General features: G+C 36.1%; 1 protein-coding gene and 1 long non-coding RNA gene across 5 annotated transcripts in view; one reads left to right on the top strand and one right to left on the bottom strand.

Annotated features, from left to right (window-relative positions):
• Nucleotides 1-236: 236 nt before the first annotated feature.
• The window catches only part of LOC127834428 (uncharacterized), a 29,174-nt gene continuing 6,940 nt past the window's right edge, over nt 237-22,470 (bottom strand). Inside the window, exons 2-4 of one of the 2 annotated variants that reach the window (XR_008027937.1) lie at nt 11,727-11,830; nt 9,344-9,422; nt 237-1,281 (exon numbers count right to left, since the gene is read on the bottom strand). This is a non-coding gene — a long non-coding RNA (uncharacterized LOC127834428). The remainder of the gene's footprint in view (nt 1,282-9,343; nt 9,423-11,726; nt 11,831-22,470) is intronic. The other variant, XR_008027936.1, reaches the window with a different exon arrangement.
• On the top strand, nt 12,849-22,286 carry LOC127834330 (uncharacterized). 3 transcript variants are annotated; one of them, XM_052360079.1, is made up of 2 exons: nt 12,849-13,184; nt 18,025-22,286. In XM_052360079.1, exon 2 carries the CDS (start codon nt 18,119-18,121, stop codon nt 19,802-19,804), a length of 1,686 nt encoding a protein of 561 aa, XP_052216039.1. In that variant the 5' UTR covers nt 12,849-13,184; nt 18,025-18,118; the 3' UTR covers nt 19,805-22,286. The 3 variants fall into 3 exon arrangements, with proteins under 3 accessions (XP_052216039.1, XP_052216045.1, XP_052216055.1); XM_052360085.1 differs by having other exon boundaries at nt 13,166-13,292; XM_052360095.1 differs by lacking the exon at nt 12,849-13,184 and adding an exon at nt 13,213-13,359.

The following is a 22,470-nucleotide window of genomic DNA, read 5'->3' as shown; positions in this document are numbered from 1 at the left end:
TTTTGATTGACAAATTTGACAGGATTTTTTTTAATCCAATAAGTTTTAGACTGTCAAATAACACACACTACGTATTGAAAGCCATACCTGGAGCTTTCGTCTGTATACCACTAACTTCATCAGAAGAATTATTTCTACTGTTGGGAAACTTTAACACCGCTAATTGTCTTCTTATTTATTATCAATGTATAATTATGTGTAACAGCATAACAACATTCTTGTTTCGCAATTAAAATATTTAATAAAGGTATCTTGCAGGTTTCTAATTTTCTTTCGCAAACTATTGTTGAATAGTTTAAATTTTGTCGCCACTAAAAAATTAGCCATTTTATAGCAAATCTTAAATCACAGTCTAAACTGCATACACTTAGATCTATAGTTACAATTTGAATGCAAATATTAGAATGCATCATGTTATATCATCCATATTTTTTTATTAAAACATTCAAATAACACATAACACAGTACATATATATATAAAGGTATGTGGTATTGTGTGGAGATACAAAACACTTCACATCATTTATTTGCACATAAAATAATAGTTACAAAATAAGTAATACTTAAACACTGTCATCAACCTACAGTACAAGAATATTTACCTATATGAAATTACAAAGTGGTGTTATTTTATTACCTTTTACAAAATTAACAATGCTGGTTTTTGTACTAGCCATAAAACATTTCTCATGGGTTAACAAGTAACAACCAATTTATTAATTACACAATAGAATAGAAATCATATTAAATGCATTATGCATTTACTAAACAAGCTATTTGCTACTGTTTAGAATTACACTACTGTTTAGAATTACACTATCTTACTAAAAATGATCACAACAGGTACTTAGTGCTTTTACATACTTGTGGTAAGTTTTGTATTACTAGTTTGACATTTATTTGCAGACACTTGTCGATATACAGACTAAATATGGATGGGAACTTTCATATTTTTTTCAGCATAATTGCCTTCAAATTGTTAATTTAACAACCCATTGACATTGTTTGCACATCTGATCTCATTATGCCATAGCTGAATTTTGTTTATAGATAGACAGATATAATCTTTTCAAAGTTCTATAAAAGTTCACACTTGTCCCATCCAAGTAAACCAACAGAACCAATGAAGATCACCACAGTAATAAATAACTGTGTGTATAGCTTGGAAATTTTGATAGTTCAGTAATCCCTCCTTTGTTGATTTCTGTAAACCAAAACTGTCAGTTTTGCTGGATAGAATGGCTTGTGTGATGCCCAGCTCTTGCCTTGGCAGAACAGCTTCTAAAAACGGAAAACCAACAAATATCTTAAAAATTGGTCAATAATGCAGACAATTTATAAATGTCTTGTTTTTTTTTATTTCGAATCTGGAAGATTTTTTACGTAAGATTGTGGTACGAAAATCCAACGGTATTGGATTTTGTGGTTTTAGGCCTAAACTTATTATAGTGATATGTAAACTTTCGGGATATCGGTAAAGTGCGAGCAGACAAGGCGTAAATACGTTAAAAATTAAAGCTAAAAGACTAAAATGTTAGATCTGAATATCTTTAAATTCTGTGAATAAATGTGTTTCTGATGGATAACAACGACAGCTTACCAGAATATTGCTCATGATCACACGTAAAACTTCTGAGAGCGAATGGAAAATGCGTCACGAAGCCTGACAAATAAACAGTAGGGTGTCGTTATTGAAAAACCGCGAGAATACTGGAAGATTAGAGATGCCAACTATAATGTTTAAAACAAATACTTTTTAAACAAGCGTTTGCGATTTGTCAGGATAATAATAACAATATGATATCGAAAAGATCAAAGCAAATAAATTCGAAAGAAATCTGAGATTCGGCAATATATTTAAGACGGGTTATGTTCACGTAAATTGTGTTTGGTAAAGACTTTCACTATATGTAGTGAACCAGTCTTCGGCTTATACCCACTGAAGATGAGTATTCAGGGGAGATAATTGAGTAATGACTTAATTCTGGAACGGTTGCGAAGAAAAACAAATAATGCGAGAATATAAGTGCGATTCGCTACGCAATTATGATGTCATTGATATAATTTTTCCTGAGGTATGTATTTACATGTGATTTAGCATATGCCAAAGTGTTTTTGATTTGTTCAAGGTCATAAATAGCATCGCGAAAATATATGTCGCGTGGCAAGTTTTTTTTTTGAGACGCATCCATATGTGGTATTCTTATGTAATTTTATGTCTAAATTTCCATATGTTTGAACGGTCAACGCCCGCTTCGCGGGCTATTGCCCGTATAATCAACACTAATCTATTATTCTAGTTATCCCACTTTTTATTTTGTAAACCTTTTTGTTTAAACAACATTAGTTAGACTGGATAATTTCGCTGGATTTATGACGTCATTTCGTCGAAATATTGACGTCATTTCCTGCCGTTGATTATAGATGATATTTATTCGACGGGGCTTTAATCAACCGAATTCGCTGTAAAAGTGGGATAAAATTGCAGATTGATTTTCTTTTACACCAGATTAAAAAATTCTTTTTTCTCTGTTTCCAATATAACAAGAAAACAACGTGTATAGAACCTTCCTCGTGTAATTTAAAACAATAAAAAAATACATTCAATGACAAAAGCGTTTTCTTCATTTAGACAATGTGTGCAATATCTAAGATCATATTCTATACCGAGATGTCGTCTAGTTTCAATATGAACTTGTGATTGGACCATATAAACTTTGCATATGTGTACCGATATATTGAGTATAAAGAACGAAAACGTTATTTGTTTCTGTGTTGTTGTTTTTTTTTGTTAATGTTGTTTTTATGCATGTGTTACCTGTTATGTATATCAAGTATGTTGTAGTTAATATTTTTACTTCATATTTCCAAAATAGAAAAAAACATGAAGAGAACATAACTTGAACAAAACCATTGCTTCAGCTTTTTATTGGTTGTACTAAATTACGCATACCGGGGTCCCAACCGCAAACGTGTTGGAACAGATTTATCACGTTGAATACTGTTTTGAAAGACCTCAACCGCTTAGTTAGTATCTCAAATCGAATATTTTAAATGTGTGCATATTGAGTAGGCGTTTTATGGGAAGAGCAAAATTTAATTAATGAAGTTTGTTAGATAACTGGTCGATATCGTATATGGGGTCGTGGATATATATGGATTGCACTTCAAAGCAATTATTAGTTTAGGAGAATGCTGTTCATTTAATATGCCCATAACCGTTTGATTATTTGGTGGCGCATTCGTGTTTGAGTTATGATTGATTAAGTTATTTAGTCCTTATTTCTCTAGTTGTCACTACATAGAGCACACTTTGCTCGTTTTACAAATGACAATTTATATAAGGTCATCAGGTGTTTCATCTTCGTTCAATGCATGATTTCGCAACACACAATTTCAAGTCGTTTACATGTGTGCATGTTCATGTTCTGTATGTCCTCTTTATTGAATCCTACAGGTATTATTTGGAAATGCACTTGAACCAGATATCACTTACACAAAATGGATCGTTTGCATTATTTTATGTCTAGCTTATTTTTTATTATTTTATGTGATAACTGTCTGCACAAATGTGAAGATAATTAGAACAATTTTAAAATACTATATGTTCCAACAGAGTAAGCCGATCCCAGATATTCATGACGGGTAATGTCTGTTTCAATAGATGTATTAATAAATAAATGGAGAACAGATAGTTAAAAGCGTTCAATGACAGAATAAAAGTTCAACAAACACAGTTGAAATAAGAAACTCGTATCGTTTAATAACGTTTTAATAATAGAATCTTTTACCCGATTCTATTGATTATAAATGCTACATTGTATGAATTCACGTGTTCATGCAATTGAAACTTTAATAGACTGAAAGGTTATGACACAGGCGATGAACAGAAACTTTCTAATCACCATTAAAGTCTCATTTTTTATAATATGGTTTGTGATCAAAGTAATGACGCTTTGAAATTAATGTTTACATGGTTTAATATCAAATACTGTAAAAAAACATTTAGTCGAAAAAGGGAAATATTCGCCGAATTCAGATTTGAGAAAAATGAATCATTTTGTGATTTTCAGTCATTTTTTTCCATGTCTGTGTTAAATCGAGGATCGTTCAAACCCCAAAATAAACGAAAACTAATGTCTCACGACCAATAAAGATTTTAAATTATCCGTGAAAAGGACGTCATCTGTTGACAGCGATTACTGGTTTTTGTTTAATGTTTGCTTAATAACTACATATATGTATATGTTATTATACATGAATGCAGTATAAAATGTGTAGTTCTCCTGGTGTGCGTACACTACATCGTAAGTGAAAAGCAAATCATACTATTGCGATTTATCGCACACTTGACCAATTTAAAACGTGAACCAAACGCCTGGCAAATTTAATGTGATGCGTTAATCATTTAAAAAGACATTGTATCTACATGAAAGATGTCCGGAATTTCGTTCCAATGTTGAACGAATATTTTGGGAAAAATTTAGTTGATTTTCGTTTCATGAACACTGGTTAATAAATAGACCTGTCTGCGTACAAAAATACACTTGCCATGTTTTTGGCACTCTTTCAATGCAATACAAATAATTGTAAAGCATTTCTTTTTTTTTTAAGATCTTCAATCTTTTCGGTAATCGTATTTCGCAATTCTACTATTTAGAGGATATCAGATCGTTACTTAGCCCCGAGCGTTTGGGTATAACCAACTTTTGTTGTACACAATAATTACGAAAATAAAACTTGTATATATGATTCGAACATATTTCGTTGGCTGTAAGTCTTAAGTGTGCCTGTAAGTCTTTATTGTGATTTATGGTTATTTACTTTGGTTTCATTGTTTTATTCTGCTTCATTATTTTATACGGCTTTCTCTTTTTCAGTTAAATGTTTTCAGACTCTACTATTTTGGTCATTATTTTGGTATTCGACACACCATGTAAAAACATGAAGCGTTCTATCATACATATTATTCAGCAATGGCAAATACAGAATCATTTATAAAACATGTCAATGAAATCAAAACGAATGTACATTAATGGAGCCGCGTCAAGCAAAAAAATGAGTGTTATAAAATATTCAGAAAACGAAGCTCCATACCAGCGTGCGCAATCGCGCTGTCTGATTAGGAGCTACGCAGTCCTTTCATAATGCTCCATTTCTTCTTTCACATGAAAGTATCCCGGCATGAACACAACATTGTCGTTATTAAACATCATGAGTGTTTAAAGGCGGATTGTTGTGGTTTATTTTGACGCTTTTTTCAGTGAATATCTGAATGGAAAAGACATAACATTGATAATTGACGTGTTAAACATGATAGACGATGTACCATGTACAAGCCTGAAATAAACTATCTATCTATATATTACTGAATACGTTTTAATTTATGCTAACCCCACATCGCATTCTTTACAAGCAACCCACGCTTTCTCGCACTTAACCCATTTATGCCTAGCGTCAAGAAAAAAAGGCCTTGGCAAACAGCGTAGACCCAGATGAGACGACGCATCATGCGGCGTCTCATCTTGGTCCACGCTGTTTGCTAAAATGAATTTCTGTAAGAAATATTCTAAATATAGAAATTAATATACTAGACATCCCTAATTTTGGAAATAAATTGATCCAATTTATAAGGATGGGTAAGTCCACTAGCCATAAATGGGTTAAAAAGAAAAACATGGTCCTTATCGACATCAATTTGACGTGTAATATTACGAGGATGTTGTCGAATAACTACAACTACTACAACACTGACTTTTTATGAGATTCTGTTTGGAGGTCTCGAAAAAAAGTGTATCGGTGAAAGCAACAAAGAAATGGACCGCGTATAAACGATGGTATTTATTCAAAGTGTATTATTTTGGCACTGAACCGACACATATATAATAATTATCATTATCTGTGGACCATGTAGCTCATTTTAAAATGAATATTCTGATTTAAACTCACTCATATATTGATGCGTTTGTGAAAGAAGTAATTGTGAAAACAGATAATATCCTTACAGAAAACATGTTTGCGCGCTTCAATGGCGTAGGAATTTAAAAAATGGCTTCCATCAAAAATCAGGCAATCATATCATTAGATCTTTACCCTGTCACTTAAGTTTATGACCCGGAAAAAAATTGCAAGTAATCATACATTTATCAAACAGACACTTCAGATGTTTACGCTTATAGCCAAACCCTATAAGTCCAAGGATGAAAATGCTTGAATATTATTTCATGCCGATGACAGGAGAATTTTTATTTGTATTGCCTCATAGTTAATTGGTAAGCTCATTTTGGTATCAGGTCGCATGCATATTCATGTCAGTTATAGACTATGCAGCAATAAAACCACTTGCAGGTTAATTTGGAATATACCCTACTGCATTTTGCCATTTTGTTTTCAAATGATGAAAGAAACACATTTTCTCTTTGAAGCAGTCTTAAAATATTCTAAATATATGATTAAATATTAGATGCAAAGTTTATATACACGAATTGGTGTTTTTTTTTGTGGTTTAAACATATTTATTGAAGAATATGTTTAACAATATAAGTTACACGCATCTAAAGGGCCCCATACACTAAGCACGATCTTAGACAATTCGACCCCGTTTTGAAGAAAATGCAGAACGGGACGTGAACTTGCTTGAACGTGTAGTTTGGGTCAGAAAAAATCTGCAATATAACTAAATGACGTTCACACAGAGCTCACGCTACGTGCAGCTCGTTCCTATCCCGTCCTATCCCGTTGCCAGTCCGTCATAAAGACGGACTGGCAACGGGATAGGACGGGATAGGAACGAGCTGCACGTAGCGCGAACTGTGTATGAACGTGATTCAATCATATTATTGATTTTTTCCTGATCAAAACTACACGTTCAAGCAAGTTCACATCCCGTTCTGCATTTTCTTGAGAACGTGGTCGAACTGCTAAGAACGTGCTTGGTGTATGGGCTCCTTTTACTAAAATACGCTGATTCAACCACCCACACGTTTTGATTGCCCTCGCTTTTTTCGGTTATAGATATGGGAATAAGAAAAATATCATAAGACATATGAACCAAACCACAAATGTCGTGTCTATTGGTTTTTATACAAGTCTATTAATTCATTCCATTCATTCAAACCGCCTACTCAAGACAGATATATAGAAAATATTTCAGTGAACATATTTACTTAGCGACCTACTTTTTCAAAAAAATATTTTAAGTGTCAAATGTCCAAAGCTGATGTAAATATTACTTTTATTGGTGGTGGCGCAAGTACTAATGGTGATGTTGGTACTGTTAGAAGAGTATTTGAAGCAGTGCGAGTGGTTTCGATGGTATTGTTTGTAAGTTAAAATGCAATAATAAACAAGTTAACGCTGACGCACGACACATGCGCAAGTATAGCTTTGGAATGCGTAATGTTCTCAGAACTTAATAGATATCAGAGTGTGAAAAGCGCACTGCCAAGTGGAATAAAGTCAGGGGTTCTATGGGCGCAACTAAATATTATGACGTCAGAATGAGCAATGCCTGCAACGTGATCGAATTACGTTTTTTAGATGTGCTATACTCACAACTGAATTTCAGTATTTGCGATAGGAATGAATAATCTCAAAATATGTTAAGCAAAGCTCAAAGATGAATATCATGGTGTCACCACGTTCACTGTTTGCGAGAGAACAGAATTACTGTTCAAATAAACGACTCAATGACAAGGTGTCCTCATTTGCAGTGTTATGGATATAATGACGTCAGAATGTTTAGTTTTCGCGAAGTCGCGAATCCAGCCAATGTATTTAACATTTATAACTGCTTGACACAAGTAAAAATCGGTTTACTATATATTCTAGTGCATATTGTGAGTTATTGGCAAAATCAAATGTTTTCCTATCTGTGTACTCTATGCCGACACCCTCCGACCCAGCTATCACAGCGGTAACACTCTGTCCACACAAGCTTATTACACCGATATAATCACCCCCTACACTATCGAATTTATGATTTAACCCGCGTCATGCTAAAATCAGTCCAATGTAGCTTCCATTTCTGCTTAATATGCGTGACTTTATATTGGACACCTTGCTGCTGACAAGACTGCGCGATATCGCTGGCTGGTCTGGAGCTGCGTTGGTCAATTATGGTATAGGACCCATCGTCGCATGACACAGATCATTAAAAAGATTTTTAACATACAAATGACGGGTTGCAAAAATAAATTAACTTCCCAACATGTTATAATTGTTATGGCATAAAAGTTACTTTCTTAAAAATATCAAATATCGTTTGAACAAAATAGAGTATAATTATATCTGGCAGGGTATATCATATGCTCTGCAAATGTTAACTTTTATGGAAGTTTCGCTTTTAAATCACGCACAAGATGCCGCAAGGAAAAGAAAAATTACATTTCTTAATTCAGAATTTCACAAATACGCAAAATAAAGTTTAATCTCAAATTTGTGTATATACTTTGGCAAAACTATTTTACATCTTATTGTTAACATGATTCTGTGCCCATCTTTTCAGGGAGAGAAAAAGTAAACCAAAAGCACGATGTTTGCTTGCGTAAGGCCATAATTATGTTGCTGTAAATGAAACGAATTGAATTTCGTTGGTAGTTATACAAAATAAAGTTATCATAGATAATTGTAAAGAAATAAGATAATATTATCATCACAAACTGACTTATTATTGGTAGAAACTTCTAACGTATAATGTACATTGTTAAATGTTGAATTAATTATATGAAGATCTATCTGTAAAACTGGCTTTTCATGCATGTGTGTAAAGTGTCATCCCAGATAAATCTTTGCAGTCCGCACATCTTAAGCTCAATTTTCGCCAAGAACAGTCTTTTTGTTAACGAAAGTTGCAATAAAAGTGGCAAGTGTCGTCCCTAATTAGCCATGGTGGACTGCACAGGCTAATCTGGGACCTCACTTTCCGCACTTACATTTAACCCACTTTAGACAGAGCGCGGTCCATATATTGCAAAACGCTTCATTGGCGGTCTTAAAAATAATCTATCCATCGTATGACGATATGGCATTAAAGAACGGAAAAAAACTCCCCACCCAATTATGTCAACAAAGCCAGAGTTTACAAACATTTAAGCTCAAAGGACACTATTGACAGTTTAAGAGACGTTGTCAACTCAATGCTAAACTTTCTCCACTCAGACGATAAATTAAGCTTTAAGCTCAATAGTACAATTCTAACAGTTATGAAAATATTTTTTTAAAGGCCTTATTATATTTCTGACAATTTTCGGTTTTATTGGGACTATTAAGCAAGGCAAAATAATCCCTGGGCAAAACTTGATGCAATCTGTCTTAATACAATACACTTAATAAATATAGTCACCTGGGTGGCGTTCCCGTCAATCCCATATTACCGAATGATCTTCCAGTTTTGATAATTGCCAGTATCAAGTGTCAAACAGCTCAATGAAATAAATAACAGTAATGTTATTTGTATGCAATATCACTGGTATTGTGTTACGTGTACAATTTTAGCGTTCAACAGAAAGTTTATGTATCAATTTTCAGTCCAAATTGATTTAAATGATGACTCTTTCATCATACAAGACATTTTTATTTGTAAGGCTGTGCTGAACATACATGAGGAATAATATTGACATATGTATAATTATCATCATCAATAAAAATCTTGTTGGTTAGGTTGGTTTTGGCGATCACAATGCCTGATTACAATAATGATTATGATTACAGTGATGATGAGGGTGATGTGGAGAAGTAGGAGCAAGAGGGAGATGTAATGTGCCTGCTGGTGAAGCTTTATATACATCAGATAATTATCATAATCATGAAGAACATGAGGAAAACGAGGAAGAAAAAGCGGTCAAGTTATACTCAAGATGAGAACATGTTTGTTCGAAATTTGTTACAGTGAAAGCATACGTGTATTTGATTTGCATCCAGTCGCATTTACGTTTAATTTACCACAAATGCTGCGCACAAACACACGATTGTAACGCGATGTTTAAAATATTTTCGCGCAATAAATTTAATTTCACGCGCAACTTGGTTTGATTAACGTTCAACTTTTTAAAACATAAAATTTATTTGAACACGCAACATGATCGGATTTAATTGTGTAAACACAGAACAACTTATTCATCTATTTTAACACAAACATTATGTGCATTGCTTTTGAAGTGCCCTTTAAGTTACAATGTCAACAGAACCCTGTGTTTCAATGGAATACTTGCGTTCAAACCGAAAGTACTGCCATGTGCATCAGGACTACGTCTGTTTATCTTTTTTATTTTATTGAAGATTGATTGCTTCTGTTATACCATTATATAAATGTATAGGTTAAAAAGTAAATAGCAATTTACATGGGAAGACATATTATCTACCGAAGCGGTACACGCATTACATAACACTTATACTTAAAACTCAACAGTACCGGCCAACGTTTAAACAAGTCAAGTACATATCAAACGATAACATCTTCAAAGCAACATAAACATGTCAACTGCCATTGAGGTTTGGACGATCGTTTCTTACTGCATCATTCGATGCATCTGATGGTGGGCGATGCTGAATAACCTTAAACTTAACTGGTGTTTTCGTCAGCTCAAATACCGCAGCTTAACCGACAGTAAACTTGTTTCGCAAGTTGGAGACTCATTAAATACACAAAGGCAAATAGTTGATGTTTCATGATCATAAAATTTGACCAGGTCCACGTAAAAGCTCTGAACCGGACAAAATGATCGTAATCTTAAGATGTTAATAAAGTCCGAACAAACAGGAAACCTCATTGAAAACATAACATACGTCAATAATAATGGTTTTGAAAAGTTTCATTTTTGCCAATCTGTGAAAAGTCCTTTGAAAATAATAACGCGTCCTGTTTTGTTAAAAGAACATTTAAAATAATTAAGAGAGTAAGGCGTTAACAGCTACACGAAAAAATGATACACAAATGTAGTAATACACAAATGAAATGATAATTGAGCACAAGTACGCGCTTATTATGGTACATGGTTTATCAATAATTGAGGGGTCTCTATTTAGATGCCTAAGCGAAACGAATGACGCTATATCGGTGTAGTTTAGGGTGTGCATCTAAGGCATATAATAATAAAAATTATTTGGTGAGTGTCATGATAAATCAAATATTCTGGTATTAATATATCCTTCAAAAATAAATACAAACGGAAAAACCACATCGGAATTCCTTAGCCATTTTTATTCGAACGTTCGCATCAATATACGCATCATCTTGATTCAACAACTTTGATGATTCAGTTATCAACAATTGTGTTAAGATGAAATTAAAGATGTTTACATCCAAAATAATGAAGAATAATGCCAGATATAAATTTACAAAAAAAAAACATAGGAGAAAAAGGAACTTAAGGAAAGGAACCCTACTGGCCTAGCTATCGTTCCAATCTTATAAATTTTATACCCCAAATACACCGACTCCGTTCGGAGTACGTTCTGAAAAATGTGACTAAACGGGCTCGAACTGTGTGAGAACGGAGTGATCGTAGTAGCAACGTGTTACGAACTGTCTTCGAACTTTGTGGACGGCCTGGAACGGGGTTGAACGGGAGAGGTGTTTCAGAACTTTGAGTCTACTCAAAATTTTCTTCCCATCATCCCGTTCGACAATTAAACGTAGTAACAACGTACTGGAAACGGAATGGACGTACTAAGAACGGAGCGAGTTAGGAACGTGCCAGAACTTAGTGCCATCGCACCAAAATTACCTGTACAATGCCACACAGATCGAGTCCGTTTCTGGTCCGTTTCTGGTCCGTCCAATCCGTTCTCAGACAGACCGACCCCGTTCGCACTACGTCTCAAGTACGGTCTTGTTTCGTGAAAATAAATAGAAACGAAAAGATAAGTTCTAACAACGTTTGCAACACGTTCTACGAGTTCTCAGTACGTTCTTAGTACGTTGTACTCGTTTTAAGGAGTTCGCAGTAGGTTCCAAGTACGTTTTGTAATCGTTTAATGCAGTTTTTACAACGTTCAAACCGTAAATACAACACGTTCAGAAAATGTGCATATAAAAAGAGGTTGTTGTCTCAATTTTTTTTACATGTTACTTTCGTGCAATTTATGTTAGAAGCAGAGCAGCAATATAATAATTTGTTGGGCCGAGAAAGAAGGCGGAGACGACACAGAACTTGTTGGGTGAAAAATTGGTACAACGGTTACAAAATTATGTTATCACGGTAATCGGTCAGAGTTCAATTGTGTTACCATAAAAAAATTCGATTTAACAAATGTGGCATGTGCATGTAGGTATGATATTGATTATTAACAAAAACAGCTGTTTGCCTAAAGCACTGAAATTCAACTTTGGAGCTCGTAAACAACACCAAATAGTCGATGTACTCGGTCGAGCAGTTGCAATACGGGAAACACCTTAATTCCGCCGTTAGCTTCACGAGAAAATAGTTTCGTATGCCATACGCACATTAACGACATTCAACATATCAGTAATAGCAATTGTCATTAATTTATTTCAAGAATGAAGTTACTGGTCTTCCTAATGATGTCTTTCTAATTGCTATTAATTTCCATGATGTTCGTAAAAATATTGTGAACATAATGTTTAATTCGTGGATAGAATGCTAAAACAAATGAATTGTAAACAACTATACGACCTTTCATTGTTCTTCTAATGTAGCGAGGCAGGCAAATGTGATACATAAACGCATTGACAGCTAATATGCGTGCAATAATTCCCAAAAGCAAAATACGTATAATGTGTATTTCACCAAGTACCTCGACTTTGTGCGTGTCTTTAACCAGACAATTTAAGAAAACATACCATACAACGAACAAATCAAGGCATGTGCAGACACTACGCACACTGGGCCCCGTAGCATATCAACATACACATTCATTGATTGTGTATTGTAAACGTATTGAGATTTATCGGCCCAACCTCGCCAAGTGTCATACTGCGAACATGTATAACTTCACCTTTCAAGCTGGGAGCCGAACCGTGACAACATTTGAAATGGTTTGCAGTTTTGTAAACGAGGTTTCAATGTTTATATAATCGTCGTATATATTCCATTGAAATAGTTTTACACGCAAAGGATTAGCGGTGAAATCACGCAAGTCGGGTGGCTACCTGATGTAATAAAAATTTAGAACGGGATAGTTGAGAACGCAACCTGTGTGTTGGAAAGGGATTGTTTTTAATGGTAATGTTGTGTTTCTTTGTCATTTTACCTTATTTGAGTTATGAAAGAAGTGCGTGTCCATAAACGGACAGGAAAGATATATTTTGCTTGAACGCTCAAATGTACCTGGTATGTGAATTGTATACAGATTGTTTAGGGACGTTAGTTTTTGAATAGCTGGACATATGTGTGTAAGGTAAATAGATAAGACTCTTGTTTGTCTAATTTTCAGCATGTGTTCGCAGAGCGACATATTTTTAAGATTGAAATACGGCCTTTGTATTAAAATGTACAGTGGGCATACTAAGCGGCCGTTGTGTAAATAAGAAATATAAATAATGTAATGATCGCAGAAACTCGTTGTAGATTATCCTTCGTTGGGCAAGCAATACTGAGTTATTGTCTTATGTATAGGCCTAGTATATATCAGTATGTGTTTAATGTTCAACATCGCTTGAAAGTTTTTTTAGTTGTTTATCTAAAATGAAAGAAACTTTGCCTTAACTGATGGTTACATACATTTATTTGCTTAAAGTATTTGTGGAGTTTCGTTTCTTCAATATGCTATGTTTGCCAATAACATGTGAGCGATTTTAAAAATAATGTTTAATATCACGAATGTGACATTACTTTTGATGTTACGGTTGTTATATCATTTTTTTAAATTTAGTTTATATGGTTGATTTAGAATTTAGTAATTATTCTTCTTTTTGTATTTTCACATCATTGGTCCATTATTAAGAGTAATTTACACATGGGGTATTTTATCGGGCCGATGAACACTAAAGAGCCCGCAGGCTCTGGGTCGAGAGAATTGTATAGTGCCCTCTCATCTTTTATAGTGTATTTTATTTGCAGCAAAGTTTACATCGCAAATATTTTCCGAGTTGGCTTAATGTCGTCAAGTTGAGTTGCGAATGTTTCAGAAGAATTACGTACACACGCTTAATACATTTATCCGTTATGTTTTATTATGTTCTTATGCAATATTCGCGCTTAAATGTGATGTATATTATGAGAAATAGTAGGGACAACTGTGGGCCCTCTCGTAATATGGGGACAGTCCCGTCAGTCCATAAACATTAACCCATTTATGCCTGGTGGACTCTCCCTTCCTTCCAAATTGGATCAATTTATTTCCAAACTTAGGGATGTCTAGTATATTTTTTCTAAATTTTGAATATTTCTTTCAGAAATTCCTTTAAGCAAATAGCGCAGACCCTGATGAGACGCCGCATCATGCGGCGTCTCATCTGGGTCTACGCTGTTTTCCAAGGCCTTTTTTCTAGACGCTAGGCATAAATGGGTAAACGGCTTCGGTCCGCTCAAGGTTGTGGGGCTGACAGGTCAGTCACTTTCATCGTATGATCCTCTTAGACGACTGCATTTCTTTTTAGTTAGCAAACACCTGTTTTCATTCAAACGTGTATAGTCATTTGAAAAATATGTGCAGATAAAACTTAGAATACATCGGATGTTTCTATACAGAGGGTTCGATATATTTTAGTAGTAAAAATCTTTAATTATGAACGATACACTTAGAATTTCATGATAAAGAGTAATCATCCAATCAACGTCGCGAGTTTTCTACATTTAATCGGAGTTAATGTTTTCGTGTATGTGTTTATATAACTTGTTGGTCGATTGCGAGATCGTTTCACTCTGACGGTGTTTTGAATGAATTAATCGTGAACAATATATTCTTTACGCGCTTAACATATTAAAATAGTTGTAATACCTAAGAGAATGGTTTAAACCGAAGACGTAGTGTATTACGTATTCTAGAGGCTTTGATTACATGTTTACGAGCTGTCAACCAATGTCTAAAGCGCTGGTGCGTATCTGATTAGTTTCCACGCCATGACAATGTTTCAACTTTGACATATAACCTCTCTAATCAGACCATCGCAGATGCTCCATGAGATTGAGCAATTTGTTAAACCACTCAGCTCAACAGAAATCCACACACATTTACAGCGCATTGTACATTTATACAAACTGCAATTCTTACTAGTTTTAACCTTTTCTTTCTTTCAACGCTTAGAAAAAACACGATCAATAGCTACGATAACGGATGATGATCGACGATATATTAAGTTGTGTCCCGTTCTAATTATGAAACACACTAATGAATAAATTGTTTCTTTGCTGATAATCGCAAAAAAAGCATTACTATCGCATTGATATGATACGATATGATTTGTGTATGTTATGCTTTCCTCATCTTTATTTGGTATGTTCTTCAAATGTTAATTATAACAACATTACAATAAAATATAAATGACTTGAAAAAACGCCCCAATAAATTCCAAATTGATGCTACATATACACTTAAGTGACTCAAATGTTTCAATATTTAGTAATTCAACGCATTTTCATCAACGATATCTTTGTATATTAAACTATAAATGGCGCGGCAGAGGCCGACGCGTATCCCCACGCCGAATGTTTGACCTAGGTGTGCCCCAGGGTTGGTAATGGGGCCATGCATAGCTGAGATTGACCGTATTGTCATAAGAGAAGTTCATCATCAATTAGAAGTGAATTGGTGTAGAAATGAAGAAGTAATAGTAAAAGGCAATTTTGGGTGGGTGTGACATATGTGGGCAGGGCGCCCCAGGGTTGGTAATTGTGCCATGCATAGTTGAGATTGACCGTATTGTCATAAGAGAAGTTCAGTATCAATCTGAAGTGAATCGGTGTAGAAATGAAGAAATTATAGTAAAAGGCAATTTTGGGCGGGTGTGGTCTATGTGGGCGGGGCCCCAGGGTTGGTAATGGGGCAATGCATAGTTGAGATTGACCCTAATGTCATTAGAGAAGTTCAGTATCAATTTGAAGTGAATCCGTGTAGAAATGAAAAAATTATAGTAAATGGAATTTTTTGGTGGGTGTGGCCTATGTGGGCGGGCGCCCCAGGGTTGGGATTGGGGCCATGCATAGTTGAGATTGACCCTAATGTCATAACAAAAGTTCAGTATCAATTTGAAGTGAATCCGTGTAGAAATGAAAAAATTATAGTAAATGGAAATATTTGGTGGGTGTGGCCTATGTGGGCGGGGCGCCCCAGGGTTGGGAATGGGGCCATGCATGGTTGAGATTGACCGTATTGTCCTAAGAGAGGTCCAGTATCAATTTGAAGTGAATCGGTGTAGAAATAAAGAAGTCAATGTAAAATAACCTAAAAAAATGAGTGATAATTTCTGACGCGGCCCCACCCCAACCGCTATAACTTTTGACCCAGGGGTCAGATCAAAATTCCAAATAGTGCAGGGTCGCACATATGCTCATAGCTACCATGTGTGTAAGTTTCAAGGTTCTAGTGCTTTTAGTGTAGGAGGAGATAGTGGCCAGGACGGACGGACAGACAGACAGACAGACGGACGGACGGACGGCGGAGATAACCACAATATCCCCACCTTTTTTTCAAAAAGCGTGGGGATAATGATCGATTATCGATTGAAATAATAGCTGTTTGCACAGCTGCCAGTTTTAACTTGGGAATGCTAACCTATGTAAAATTTGTGCGACCCACACAACCCGCGGCTGAATAGGCTACAATCCGCATATTTCTGTGAAACTATTGATCCACTGCTTAATTTTATTGAACTTAAAAGTACACAGATTTGTTTGACATGTTCTTTTCATTTTGTGCAAGAATGAGGTATATTACAAGGCCGATACAAAAAAGTATTATTTCGGACACAACTAGGCTCCCTCGGGTTCTTTGACATACCACAATAGTGTTGATAACGCTTAATATGTATCTGTCTTTTGTAATTTGTTCAATAATTCGCACGAAAAAGCGCCTTTCAGGTTATGATAAAATGATGTTATATTATGTTTCAAATAAGCGCCTGGATATATTTAAAGTGATTTTACCCCTTTTAAATTAAGTTTTTAAACGATTAAAATCAAACAGTTTGTCAATAAGACTTGCACATATTTTAAGACAAAGTACAAACACGTGTCTCGTTTTTAAACAAGGCACAAACAGCCGTATTTAACCCTCGATACGTTTGCGTATTTCAATGGATATCATGTATTTAATATATTTTAAGGTTTCCTTCAAATATTTAAATTACATTTACTTATCATTCTTAAGAGAATCGAAAGCATGTTTCGTTCTGTTAGTGGTATATACGTAAATTAGTTGTATGGTAATATGAACATGAAGAAAGATATTTTGACTTGAACATGTACACAACCCAATCGTCGGGTGTTATAGACCATGTAACATTCCCAAAAATTTGCTTCATTGTTTTTTATAGCATTACATATATTTGTATTGCGTTTTTATTGATTTCATTTGTGCATACATATTACTTAGGACCACTTACATTAAGTTTTCCTATTTCGAAACTTAGTTAAAAAGCGTACTCAACAAATTTATAAGCACGAAATAAGCCTAATTCAACGAATTTAACTGTGATACGACCGTGTGGGTATTCATATTGGGTGAATTTATATTAATTAACATTTTTAACAAGTCGCTTGCATGCTGTTGTTGGCTCTTAAAATGTTCTGAACAAAGTTTTGATAGAAATAAAACGTGGTGGTTATGTTTAGTTTTCGCTTTGATAAATGTACATTCACACTTTACCTGTAAAGATGTGTAATGACAATAGTATCGATTCTGTAATAGACATACCAGTATTTTGCCTCATTTGATTTTGTCATGGATGTTTCGTTGTACCTCGTATTGCCTCGGAGGCTTTCGTCACAGTCTAGCGAATCATCTAAAGCTACTGCCAAACTACCATGTGCAGTTTACCGTGTACTTGAGCAATTGGAATTCCGTACACCTAAGTTGTACTTTTCATAACCTGAGTTTACAACTTCATGTCTGTTGTTTTTTCAGGTGGGATAAACTGAACTCCTCAAATTGATTCAGCAGTAAACAGAAAAAGACCTAACACAAAGACAGCCCGCACTGTAAAGTAATTCCTGCTGCCATGGAAACCGAAGAGGCTATCGAGAGAAAGGTACACCACCTGGGCACGTTCATATCCGAGCGCGTGGACAGCAACCAGATGCAGCACATCCTGAACAACATCAGCACATCTAAGGGTACAAAGGTGACGCTGCAGTTGTCTCGCAGTGGCCTGCGCTACATTAAGAACTCCGCCATCCATGGATCGAAGCTCGTGGACGCCATTCGAATGCAGAACCTGCAGTTCTTCACGCTGCACAAAGAATCGTCAAACGTGCTGTTCGTCGTCGCAGTCGGTAACACGCAGGATCCCAGCAAGCAGTACCAGATCAGCGTCTTCCGTTGTAAGGATGCCATGGACGCCAGCTTGTTTGCCACAGCCTTTCGGCGACTGAGCGCCGCCATCCGCCAGTCGGTGACCGTCGTACGCAGTAAGCCGACGAAAGTCGTTACTAGCGAGGAAATCAACTGGACCTTACGCGGTAAGGAAGCCGACAACTCCAAGCGTGAATTGAGGAAAATGCTGAATATAGACGGTGGTGGCGGCGAAACCCAGCAGGTGACCACCACTCTTGTGAATGGGAAACACGCAGACATAAATGGACATTCCGAGGTATACGAACACGGCGTGCGAATTCCACTGTACAAGAAAGGTCGACCGTCAAGATCCGAAAGAGAATCTTTCGATGCGGATTTTTCCGACAACAGATCCGAAGTTTCTGAGGGCGCTCTTCGTCTCGAGCTTGAGTCTCTCTCGCAGGAATTGCGTGATATTAAATCAATGCTCGAGAAATCGACAGGCATGACGACAGCATCTGAAGCCGGAAGCCCGCGCGGTTTCAAACCAGTCGCCGTTGAAGTGCATAGCCATCCAGTGAAGCCAACTGTCGTTGTTGAGAGAAGGTATCATGATGATACAGTTGATACCGTGTTCATTGATAACGAGGAGGTTCAGCTACGCCCGAAGACAAACGGATACACAGTCACCACAGAAGGATCAACCACGCATGTGCGTGTGTCCGTACCAGATTACCGAAGCGTGAGCGAGCGGGTAGCAGTTTCACCCGTCACAACATCTACACCTTACCCGACGCATGACACAACCGACTACGCGGTCGTAAAGAAAACGCGTCCTTTGACAACTTCATATGAGAGCTGGAAAAAGAGCACAATGGAGCGAAACGCCGGCAGACAGTTTCATGATTACCAGGATCGCATTGAGTGGAAGTCCAGATCCAGCCGCGCAAGTCACGTGGTATCTGCGCCACGACCGCGCTCCGCTCTGCCTACATGGTCAGTCGATGGAGTGGACAGCGCAAGAGTGGTCGAGGTGCGTCATCATCAAGCTGGTGTTGGGCCCACATACGGTCACTTGACCTACAATCCGCACGTCAAAGGTGTGAGCGAGCGTAAAAGCCAGTCGGTACGCGTGAAAGGTATGCCCACGACGGTCATCAAACCGATTGAAAAGGTGTATACCGGGCGGAGGGACGCCAAGCACCATAGCCTAATCTACCGGCCAACCAGCGCCAGTCTGAGACCCTCGATTCTCGTGTATGACGACACGAACGGACTCGATAGCGCAAGAATGTCGTACATTGAACCAAATAACAATCTTGTAAAACCAGACGACAATGACGACCATCTTTTGGATGTTAGTGGAATAGACTTGTACAGCGAGACACCACGTGAAACAGTGAAAACGTGACGTTATCATGCGCATGCGCTTTGAACGCTCCAGTGATGATATTAATGTACATGTACAGCGTAGCGAAAATGTTATTAAATATGGATAGAAAACGCATTTTAAAATGTTTGCAGATGTTACACACTAACAGACCCATTCAAAACAAATTTGTATTCAACAACAAGTGAATATGCTACCATGCCGCAAATGGTGAATATTTCTCCGGCTTGCTTTTTGTGTATGTTTGTAAGTGTGCTAGACGGTCACTATACCTGTTTAATTTTGAACATTGCATAATGCAGAAAATATATACATTTTTAGCGTTCGGAACAATGGCGCTTAATACTTGAACCTTATTATGCGTTGTAATAACATTTCAAACAGGACATTCCAGAAGAATTGAGTTCTCTGTGTGCATTGACACAATTTAAAAGTGACGTGTATAGCCGAACGAATCCGGTTTTGTTATCCCAGAGATAATGAGGCATCATCAGAAGGTTTGGCACGTGACTTACTTCTGCAGGAAACGGATATCCTTTGTCGCTTTAGAATTAGTGAACAATTTGTATGAACCCGTATTAATAATTTATGCATAATTTGGGGTAAATCATCCAGTAACATCTTCAAGGATACATATCAAGTATATGCTTTTATTCATTTTATCATATTTACAAACATTAATGTACTCTGTAAAGCATGAAGATTAATAAATAATTATGAAGTTTTATCATTATGACGAAAACGAAATATTTGTTTGACTGAGCTATTTTGGAATATTGAAATACTAGTATATGTATCAACATGTAGATATATACAGCTTTCCATAATGTAGGATTATAATATTTTTTTGGCGAGTGCAGCAATAGTGAAGCCCAGATCTATGTCGTATACAAGCCTGTTACTGATGAGTCACTGTTGTTTTACGCTTACTAAATATCTCGTGTGAACTCGCGCATTTTAATTGCCTATATGTCACGCTCAACTGTTATTCAACATTCAGTATACATGACCACTCTTAAAACATAACGTTTATATCATTTCCATATTCGCAAGGTTAGGCCACGGTAGATGTCTTGTATTTATAAATAGTTTGTCTGTAATATGTATCGTACATTCTTGCACTTTTGGATATAAACTTGCATTTTCTGGTCCGCAGCAATTACGAAGAGGTAAATAATAGATTCGCCGTGAATATAATCGACATTAAATCGTGTTGGTTTAATGAGATGTATGTCAAATTGCTAAAACAAATTTCGCCTACTTAAGCCATTTAAAAACGGATTCTCTACTCTTTTTATTTACAATATAGTTTTCGCATTTTATTTTCGCGGACTAAATTAGTCCATATAAGTTATGATGTTAAGATATTCCTTACACAGCTTTGTAAATAGCGTCCATGGATATTCCATTTGTTATCAGCTTATTTCCCTACTTAAGCCCGGGCAAAGGGATTAAACACAAATAACCCTGCATTGTCCACATTGAAAAGTTTCATCTCCGGCTAAATACTTTGTGTTTTGACTAGAAAAATACGAGATGCACTCCATGGATGATCCGCGAAAATGGGTCTTTTATTATTTGCGCCATTACGCCGGCTTGTCTACATTCACGCTGGTCGTAAATGGCATAAGGTCCATTTTCGCACGACGCGGGTCTCTTTATGGAACCAGGAAACCGTTGTTTGCTTTTGTATCAATATTGAATAAAAATCCATGATCATTTAAAAAAAAATGAAGCTTATGACAAACACAAAACAAGCATATGAAAAGTGCACAGCCGAAATAAGCTTCTTTTGTGAACTAGAATGCGTCCTGACTCAATATTGTAAATTGTTAGTTTTGATGTTTTGTTTTATTTCTTCTTTGTTAAAAAGTTATTTTTGCAAATGTTATATATAATTGGGGAGCTAGCTGTCTGGTGGATGCATGCTAGTTTTATTTTGGCATAATGCAAATATATTATTATTAACTCATTTATGCCTAGTGGACTCTCCCATCCTTCTATATTTGCTCAATTTATTTCCAAAATTAGTGATGTCTTGTATATTTATATCTATATTTAGAATATTTCTTACAGAAAATTCCTTAAAGCAAACAGCGCAGACCCTTGGTCTGCGCTGTTTGCCTTAGACTTTTTTCTAGACGCTAGGCATAAATGGGTTAATTATATTGTTGTTTTGCCGGAGACAAAAACTCTGGTAAATTTCTAAGCGATTTGTTCACGAAACATGCACTGTAAGACGCTTAGGATATTGCTTTATTTGGCATGTGTTTACTGTATGTACATAACCCACCATGTGTTTACTGTATGTACATAACCCACCATGTGTTTACTGTATGTACATAACCCACCATGTGTTTCCTGTATGTACATAACCCACCTCTGCATAGACTGATATTAAGCTATATACTCGGTCAGTGAAATCGTTCTATATTAAATATACATCATCTGTACTTGTTAGTATATATGCATCATAATCAAATAAACATTATTTTGCCGTTAAGTGAATGGTGTTTGTGGTATCATAATACCTATTAGCAATTCCAAGATAGCAGCCATCGGTAATATTGGTAATACTAATATAGCTAGTGAAATGAATTCCCAATGAGACTGGTTTAAGCAAGTTGACAATCGATTTGTTGCAGCCATGACAATGTACTCGTGAGCAAATGCATTGGGGTAGATTG

Source organism: Dreissena polymorpha, chromosome 1 (genome assembly GCF_020536995.1).
Source record: "Dreissena polymorpha isolate Duluth1 chromosome 1, UMN_Dpol_1.0, whole genome shotgun sequence".
NCBI lineage: Eukaryota > Metazoa > Mollusca > Bivalvia > Myida > Dreissenidae > Dreissena > Dreissena polymorpha.
The sequence above is the reverse complement of the archived record's forward strand: the minus strand, read 5'-3'. Positions and strand labels throughout refer to the sequence as shown.

Coding starts and splice junctions, on each gene's coding strand:
- LOC127834330 (XM_052360079.1), top strand. CDS start 18,119: ATGGAAACCGAAGAGGCTATCGAGAGAAAGGTACACCACCTGGGCACG.